The 10000-nt window shown below is 38.7% G+C and overlaps 1 protein-coding gene across 3 annotated transcripts in view; it reads left to right on the top strand.

Moving 5' to 3' along the window:
• LOC144960457 (coronin-1A-like) overlaps positions 1 to 10000 on the top strand; it is a 46967-nt gene that overhangs the window by 20865 nt on the left and 16102 nt on the right. For all 3 annotated transcript variants that reach the window (XM_078893554.1, XM_078893556.1, XM_078893555.1), the window contains exons 10-12: positions 1006 to 1119; positions 6717 to 6773; positions 8309 to 8589. In XM_078893554.1, the coding sequence (XP_078749680.1) occupies positions 1006 to 1119; positions 6717 to 6773; positions 8309 to 8589 (452 nt within the window). The remainder of the gene's footprint in view (positions 1 to 1005; positions 1120 to 6716; positions 6774 to 8308; positions 8590 to 10000) is intronic.

The raw sequence follows: 10000 nt of genomic DNA on the forward strand, positions 1-10000 counted from the left end.
GGTGGGGCTTGATTTGTAATGACTTACATGAAATCGTATAATTGAATCTTCTTGTTTGAGCTGCAACCTCGAGTTATTTAGGACCTGCCACTCGTTATCACAACCCCTTGTGGTCAATTGTCATCTATTAAACTCTCCTCCCCTTTTCCTTTTGGTTCACTCCCATTGTTTATTGACTCAAAAGACCCCACCCTCCCTCCCATTCCCAATGAATACACGATAAAACGAACCTCTCTCTTCTCTCTCTCTCTCTCTCTCTCTCTCTCTCTCTCTCTCCTTCTCTCTCTTCATCTCTCTCTTCTCTCTCTCCTTTTCTCTCTCTCCCTCTCTCTCTCTCTCTCTCTCTCTTTTTCTTCTTTCTTATTCTTTTTTAATCATATCTCTCTCCATCCTCTCTCTCTCTTCTCCTGTTCTGTCTACTGATCTTTATCTCTCTCTCTCTCTCTCTCTCTCTCTCTCTCTTCTCTCTCTCTCTCTTCTTTCTTTCTCTCTTCTCTGCATCTCCGCTCTGCTCCTGTCTGTCTCTTCTCCCTCTCTCTCTCTGCTTTCTCTCCTCTCTCTCTTCTCTCTCTCTCTCTCTCCTCTCTCTCTCTCTCTCTCCATCATTAACAACTACGCGATAGAAAGTTACAGTGCTCTTAGTGCAAGGGAAGTAACCGTGATGGTAAATGTGACTCATCGCATACTCTCAATAGGCAGGTCTGCAAGTATGATTAATGAAAATACTTCACCTCAAATTCATTTTTATTTTATATTTTGGGGACAACATGGCTCAACGCTACTGTCTTTGCTTCGTACCCGAAAGGTACCAAGTTCGATCACCCACCGCTGCGCTGTGTGGCCTTGAGCAAGTCACCTTGCCCTAGCTCACTTTGCGGCTGACGCCTGGGTTATTTATTCCAGTCTTCCCTTGGACTAGACCCTAAAGACAAATTTACCCATGGGGATGAATAAAGTCAATGTTAGTGTCATTTTTTCTCAATTAGTCTCATCAATGCTTTTCAGGCTGAGGGATTTCAACACGACATCTACCCACCCACGTCTTCTAATCTGGCTTCATTGTCCGCTGACGAATGGACCAGTGGTGTGAATAGGGGCCCAATTCTTCTTAATCTTGAGGTAGGTTGGTACTAAAAAATTAAAAAATGAGCTTTTATATAGCGCAATATCCACTAAATATGGTCAAAGCGCTTTACAAGGGGTCCCTGGCAAACAGCTATATTTTACATGTAGGACGGAGCATGACGCCTCTTAGGTGGTATTATAATTTTTTCAGACAGAAACAACGCTGTTAATGGTCAGGTACTCATTTTACACCTGAGTACGGTGACAGAATGTGAGCAAAGAGCCTTTTCCAAGGACTCAACTATGCGCCAAGCGAGGCTCGAACCCAGGACCTTCCATTCCAAAAGCGAGTGTCATACCACTAGACCATACTAAAAGAAATTTAAAAAAACAAAAAGTTAATCATTTATACACAGCAATATCCATTCAAAGTGCTTTACAAGGTGTCAAGTCAACAGCAACACTTAACATGTAGTACGAGACATGATGCCTGTGAGGTGTAGTTGGCTGTGAATTTGATACGCCCGAAAATTTCTTTTGAAAAATAAAAATTGTAATGGTGCCTTATAGTGTCTCGATAGCTCAGTTGGTATAGCACCCACTTCACATGCAAAGGGCTGATGTCCATCCTGGGTGATTTGATCTTTTTTTTTTTTAACTTCCTATCCATCCAGCAGTGATTGGGTAACTGGGTCTATTCGATCTGGTGGAAAGTACTTTGCAATAGACCAGCATCCTATCAAAAGGGTAGCAAGCAAATGCTAATTGTCCGTTTCACGCTATAGAAATCGGGATAAACTCCAGCTCCATGGGCTCAATGGCTCCGAAGGACTTCTTATAGGCATCGTGTCTTGTCCTACACGTGGAGCATGGCTGTTCCCTTGGGGCCCCTAGTAAAGCATTTTGAGCAATGCAATGGATATTATGTAGAGAGTCGTAGGGCTGTCTGAAGCCAAGTGTAAAAAATCATTTTATGTTGATTCATAGAATGCGAATTATTTGAGTTGTATCGAGGCTTTTATAAATTATTTTTTGTTTTGGGTCTCACAATTTTATTTAATTATTAATTTATAATTCAACATATTTAATAATTTATCTATTGATTAAATCTTTAGATGAGTTTACATTATTATTATCACCATTATAATTATCATCATTCTTATTATTATAATTATCATTATTATTATTATAAATATTATTATTATTATTATTATTATTATTATTATTATTATTATTATTATTATTATTATTATTACTATTATTATTATTATTATTATTATTATTATTATTATCATTATTATTATTATTATTATTATTATTATTATTATTATTATTATTATCATTATTATTATTATCATTATTATTATTATTATTATTATTATATATCATTATTATTATTATTATTATTATTATTATTATTATTATTATTATTATTATTATTATTATTATTATTATTATTGTTTGCTTTGCTTCATTATTGATTTTACTTACTTGATTTGTTGATTGGAGATATTATATTTTTGTATGAGTTATGTTGGCAATTGCATAAAAATAAACTTTTGAAAGAAACATTGTAAAAATACTAACAAAAAGGTGAAAATGGATAGCCTTTGGATAGGAACAGTACAGACAATGCGGGTGGTTGAATGGGAGCATCACCCTTGAATCATATACCTATGATGTTCACATGGGTGTACGATCCGATAGTGGCGGGTGGTTGGATGGGAGCATCACCCTTGAATCATATACCTATGATGTTCGCATGGGTGTACGATCCGATAGTGGCGGGTGGTTGGATGTGAGCATCACCCTTGAATCATATACCTATGATGTTCGCATGGGTGTATGATCCGATAGTGGCGGGTGGTTGGATGGGAGCATCACCCTTGAATCATATACCTATGATGTTCGCATGGGTGTATGATCCGATAGTGGCGGGTGGTTGGATGGGAGCATCACCCTTGAATCATATACCTATGATGTTCGCATGGGTGTATGATCCGATAGTGGGGGGTGGTTGGATGGGAGCATCACCCTTGAATCATATACCTATGATGTTCACATGGGTGTATGATCCGATAGTGGGGGGTGGTTGGATGGGAGCATCACCCTTGAATCATATACCTATGATGTTCACATGGGTGTATGATCCGATAGTGGGGGGTGGTTGGATGGGAGCATCACCCTTGAATCATATACCTATGATGTTCACATGGGTATATGATCCGATAGTGGGGGGTGGTTGGATGGGAGCATCACCCTTGAATCATATACCTATGATGTTCACATGGGTGTATGATCCGATAGTGGGGGGTGGTTGGATGGGAGCATCACCCTTGAATCATATACCTATGATGTTCACATGGGTGTATGATCCGATAGTGGGGGGTGGTTGGATGGGAGCATCACCCTTGAATCATATACCTATGATGTTCACATGGGTGTATGATCCGATAGTGGCGGGTGGTTGGATGGGAGCATCACCCTTGAATCATATACCTATGATGTTCACATGGGTGTATGATCCGATAGTGGGGGGTGGTTGGATGGGAGCATCACCCTTGAATCATATACCTATGATGTTCACATGGGTGTATGATCCGATAGTGGGGGGTGGTTGGATGGGAGCATCACCCTTGAATCATATACCTATGATGTTCACATGGGTGTATGATCCGATAGTGGGGGGTGGTTGGATGGGAGCATCACCCTTGAATCATATACCTATGATGTTCACATGGGTGTATATCCGATAGTGGGGGGTGGTTGGATGGGAGCATCACCCTTGAATCATATACCTATGATGTTCACATGGGTGTATGATCCGATAGTGGGGGGTGGTTGGATGGGAGCATCGCCCTTGAATCATATACCTATGATGTTCACATGGGTGTATGATCCGATAGTGGGGGGTGGTTGGATGGGAGCATCACCCTTGAATCATATACCTATGATGTTCACATGGGTGTATGATCCGATAGTGGGGGGTGGTTGGATGGGAGCATCACCCTTGAATCATATACCTATGATGTTCACATGGGTGTATGATCCGATAGTGGGGGGTGGTTGGATGGGAGCATCACCCTTGAATCATATACCTATGATGTTCACATGGGTGTATGATCCGATAGTGGGGGGTGGTTGGATGGGAGCATCACCCTTGAATCATATACCTATGATGTTCACATGGGTGTATGATCCGATAGTGGCTGGTGGTTGGATGGGAGCATCACCCTTGAATCATATACCTATGATGTTCACATGGGTGTATGATCCGATAGTGGGGGGTGGTTGGATGGGAGCATCACCCTTGAATCATATACCTATGATGTTCACATGGGTGTATGATCCGATAGTGGGGGGTGGTTGGATGGGAGCATCACCCTTGAATCATATACCTATGATGTTCACATGGGTGTATGATCCGATAGTGGGGGGTGGTTGGATGGGAGCATCACCCTTGAATCATATACCTATGATGTTCACATGGGTGTATGATCCGATAGTGGGGGGTGGTTGGATGGGAGCATCACCCTTGAATCATATACCTATGATGTTCACATGGGTGTATGATCCGATAGTGGGGGGTGGTTGGATGGGAGCATCACCCTTGAATCATATACCTATGATGTTCGCATGGGTGTATGATCCGATAGTGGGGGGTGGTTGGATGGGAGCATCACCCTTGAATCATATACCTATGATGTTCGCATGGGTGTACGATCCGATAGTGGGGGGTGGTTGGATGGGAGCATCACCCTTGAATCATATACCTATGATGTTCGCATTGGTGTACGATCCGATAGTGATGTCGTTTCTTCTTCTCTTTACTAGCCTATCCTGCTTCTTTGGTTTGTGATTGTATTTTTGACAGGGGATATATTTTTTTCTGTAAATCTTCTGCCTGTTTGTTCTTGGTTATTTATAATTTAGCTTATGATATCTTTAGGTTATGATTTTGATTTACATTTGTACTATTTTTGTTAGATTGCTTGTTTTTTTTTTTCAGCGGTCTCTCATATAACCTCAATTGTGTTGGAAGAGACCTAAAGCAACAAACAAACAAAAAACAAACAAAAAACGGACAATGCTAATGAAAGAGTGATAATTGGAGAGACTTCGGATGGGAACAATACAGATTTAACTGCAACCTCTGGGTGGGGTTCCTTACTTCCCATAGTGGGCAGGGAGGTCCTTACTGTGTCTTCTATCCCCCTATATCTGTTTTCCAACATGCTTTCTGTCTTTGTTTTGGAATGAGATTACTTGGTTTTGTCCTGGCCCTGGTCGGATACCCTGGCTGGGAGGGAAACAGTCAAATGTAGAGTTAGAGTTTTGGGAGATGATTTTTTTCCCTTGTAAATCATCTCTTTGTTATGCACTATTGTATTGTTTTATTTATATATTATATATGATTTGTAAACATTTGAGTGTATCCCTCTTAGTTGGGACCTGTCCTTGTGTCTGGATGAGACTTAGGTGATCTCAAACTAAGTACTTTGATAGTGTGCTCTTGGAATCTACATCTGTTTCCTATTTGAACCAATTCCCCTTTGTCTTACCACTTCTTGGGTGCTTTAATTGTAATTCTAGAACTTTTGACTACCCCATTTTCTTCCTTTTTACTTGCGTTGATATGACCTTAATGTGTTGCAATCGTGGTAAAACCCTTAAAATCAAAAACATAACTGCAACCTGTATTGTTCCCATCCGAAGCTTCTCCTTCATCACTCTTTCGTTAGTATTTTCACAATCCCAGGCTTCAGGCAGCCCCCCCCCCCCACTGCTCAGTACAAACAATAAACGTTTTGAGTACAAACCCTTCATCAGCTGATGAAACATCCATAATTAGTATTTTTATGTGCGACTATGTGGTCTAGTGGTATGACACTCACTTTCGGATTGGAGGGGTCCTGGGTTCGAGCCTTGTGCTCGGCGCATAGTTGAGTCCTTGGAAAAGGCTCTTTACTCACATTCTCTCACCGTACTCAGGTGTAAAATGAGTACCTGGCCGTTAACAGAGTTGTCTTTGTCCAAAAAATTGTAATATCGCCTTATAGGCGTTATGTCCCATCCTACTTGTTAAATGTTGCTGTTGACCAGGGATACCTTGTGAAGCGCATTGAGCACGTTTAGTGAATATTGCGCTATATAAAAGCTCAATTTTTTAAATTTTAATTTTTTAGTATTTTTAATGGATTTTATGCCATGTTAAAGATTTTAAAAAGATTGCATAAATATTTGACTTTACTTGACTTATGCCTCTTGGCTCCTGGCGAAGCAAAGGGCCTCAACATCACTCTTCTATCTTCTTCTGTTCTTCTGTCCTTGGCACAGACCTTTGCCTCACTCCAGGTAAGATTGGAGATGCACAAATCTTGGTGAAGGCTTCTCCTCCAGGTCTGTTTTGGACGACCCCATTTCCTCTTGCCCTGTGGGTTTCATTTGAGAGCCTGCTTGGTTATATTACAGGGCTCTTTCCGCAGGGTATGACCAACCCATCGCCACTTTCTGCGTCTGACCTGGACATCCATTTTCTCTTGGTTTGTTCTTGTCCAAAAAAGATCATTTGTCACTTTGTCAAACCATTATTACTTTTGATTATCTTTTTTCCTATGATAAGGCATTTGAATGTTCGGCTCTCATTTCAGGATGGTTCCATCATTGACAAGCCGAGGACGTCGATCTCATCAGCTGTCCAATCCCAGGTAAGGATGGATAGGAACCCTGTGATAATTTATTCATTTGTCTCTCTCTCTCCCTCTCTCTCTCTCTCTCTCTCTCTCTCTCTCTCTCTCTCTCTCTCTATCTCTATCTCCTCTCTCTCTCTCTCTCTCTCTCTCTCTCTCTCTCTCTCTCTCTCTCTCTCTCTCTCATCTTCCTCTCTCTCTCTCTCTCTCTCTCTCTCTATCTCTCTCTCTCTCTCTCTCTCGTTTTTTTTCTCTTTCTTTTCTCTCTCTCTCTCTCTCTCTCTCTTCTCTCTCCTCTCTCTCTCTCTCTCTCTCTCTCTCTCTCTCTCTCTCTCTCTCTCTCTTTCTCTCTCTCTCTCTCTCTATCTCTCTCTCTCTATATATATAGTCTAAAATTATACAACATGAAAATTATTCAATAAAAATTATTAGAACGGATATTTTTAAAATAGGTCTAAAACAAATCGAGAAATGTACGTTTCAGCCAAAAAAATTTTTAAAAGAAAGAAACCCGGTTCACCCTATCTTTCTTTCCTCAGTAATCTCATCATCATTGCCTTTTTCATTCTGGGTCAGGGTTTAGGCCTACCTGCCAACCCTTCGGTTTTTGGCAGAATCATTCCTGTTTGTCTCTTAACCCTCTCCTTACCAACTACAGGAAAATCGTCACATTCGTTACGATACAACCAACACTTTTCTTATTCAAATTTCTTTTGTACATCATAAAATTTTAAAGAAAATGAATAGTGTGTTGTAGAGAAAGTTTTGCTAAAGAAATTATTTATCGCATGAACTTACTACTTTTGTGTTTGAGTGATAAAAAATCTATTTTTGTGTTAGTTGGGTTTGAAGATTTTGTGAAAATCCTGAAAATGGCTGGCAAGGAGAGAGTTAAATTCCAATTTTCAAAAATGATGTTAATGGTAAGAAGAAAAAAAAATGGGGGGTTAAATAGGTGAGATTGTCAAAAGGGAGATAAGTAGGACAATTAATTTCACTCCTTTCCCCCTTTCCCCATTTCATTACCTAATACAATGTGATGTGTAGTTTTACCAGCTGTGCCAAATACTGTCTTTATGTGTTTGTCGGTAGCAAAAGTTGGTGGTGGTCATTTTGATACAGGATTATTCATTGTTAAAATATTCCTATTTTTTTTGTTTCAAATTCCTATTTTCTGACCTTCTGATTCCACTTTTGGAATATGAAGGGTTGGCAGGTCAGTATAAGGTCATAGACAAATAATAATAAATAAAGTGTTCTTTTATAGTACTAAATGCTGAAGCCTCAAAGCGCTTTACAATATATTTGTCAAACAATAAACACACTCTTACCGAACCAAACAGACACACACACAACCGTCGCACACACTAACTATGCAAGTTTTACCAAATGAAATTGACATTCAACAAAATGGAATCAAAATATAAAACGTATAATTTACTCATCAAGAAGAAAATGTCTAGGATAAAAATTATAAAACAAAACAGTTTCCATCCCTCTCTATCTTGAGCTAACTTTTTTTAATATCCACTTGAATTCCATTTTTCCTGAAGATTGGAAACCTCAGTAAAGTGCCAGAGATCACCACCTACAAGGCCATCAGCAAATCCGTTCCTGCGTCAACGTTTTTGAATCACCAACCAGACTACTCTACCCAGGCCCCGCCCCCTACTGCCTTAAGAACCTCCCCCGACGGCCTCCAGTCGTCACCGGAGACCAATGAGAATGCTGGATACAACGCGATGGACAGGAATCACTCATCTACCACAGAGTCTGTCCCGTCTTCCATCAAAAACATTCGACGACTCAGCATGAACTTTGAAAACAAAGACAGGTGAGAATATTAGAGAGATTAGTGGAAGTTGTGGACCTTCAAGTTATTTTTATGATCTACGGAGCTAGAAATAAGCATGGTGTCTGACATTGCTTGCTACCCTTTGGATAGGCTTTCTGGGGGAACAATAGAAGCATGATTGTGAATCAGTGAAAAAATGCTCTATTTGAATGTGTTTTGTTTATAACAAAAAATATTTGTATGGTGTGTGCTCTAACCACGTGGCTAAATTTTTTTAAACAAAATTTATTTTTTCTTTCTAATACTTTCTCAAGAAGGTATTAAGTTACATTGGGTTAGTTTGCTAAAAAGTTAATCTATAGTAAAAAAAAAAAAATTATGAAAATTGGATAAAGTTTACATGGTTTATTGAAAGCAATGAAGAAACATGAATATAATGTGACAGCTTTGGAAAAGAACAAAATAAAAATACCAAATATGGAACGTTTTGGCCTCAAAACCTTTCTTCAGCCTATAACAAAACTATTTCAAACATTGGTACACCCCTTAAAATCCAGGTCGATGGTAGAATATTTGTTTGGCCATGTGAAGTCAGCACATACGAAATCAAAAATAACATTTTGAGATTTTAATTTTATCGACTAGACATGCCAAATGAATTGTAGAAAAAAAGCCAAATGGTCTGAAAAAAAATGCCAAATTCCATTTGGCAACTTGTTTTCTTGTAATAATAATAATAATAATAATACACATTTATATAGCGCTCATTCTCGTGTAAAACACAAGCTCTGGGCACTTTACAATATAAATATCAATTTTAAGTGAAAAAAAATAATAACAACAATAATAATTCATAGCCAAATCAAGGATTCATATAGAGTCAAGAAAAACAAATACAGTAAAAATGTGTCTTGAGATTCTTTTTAAAAGTAGGTAAAGACTTGCACTTGTAATAAAATGCACAGAACAGTAGAGATAAAGTGATAAAAGCTTTCTTCTCTTATCCAGAAGTCGTGAACATTTCATATTGTCTTGCTAGTTTAGGTATGAAAATTAGTAAATAATGTGTGCTATTATTGTGTATTTGTTCATTAACCCTCTCCTTGCCACTTATTGGAAAATCGTCACATTTGTTACCATGCAACCGTCACTTTTCTCATCCAGATTTCATTTCTTTTTGCTATAGCTATAAAAACTTGACATTCTGTAATAGAACTCATATTGTCGAACAGTATTACGTATAGGATGTGCTTGTTGTTTTTCTGTTTTGAGTAAGAAATGTCTATTTTTGTGTTGGGTGGGTGTGAAGTTTTGGGGAAAATGCTGAAAATGGCTGGTAAGGAGAGGGTTAAATACGTAAAATTAAGTGATTTCAATCAAATGCAACAAAAAAAAAAAAAAAAATCCAAATTTCCAAATCCAATTATTTCATGTCAAATGGCTTTATTTA

Source organism: Berghia stephanieae, chromosome 15, assembly GCF_034508935.2.
Source record: "Berghia stephanieae isolate SIO BIC M18660-M18661 chromosome 15, UCSD_Bste_1.3, whole genome shotgun sequence".
Taxonomy (NCBI): domain Eukaryota; kingdom Metazoa; phylum Mollusca; class Gastropoda; order Nudibranchia; family Aeolidiidae; genus Berghia; species Berghia stephanieae.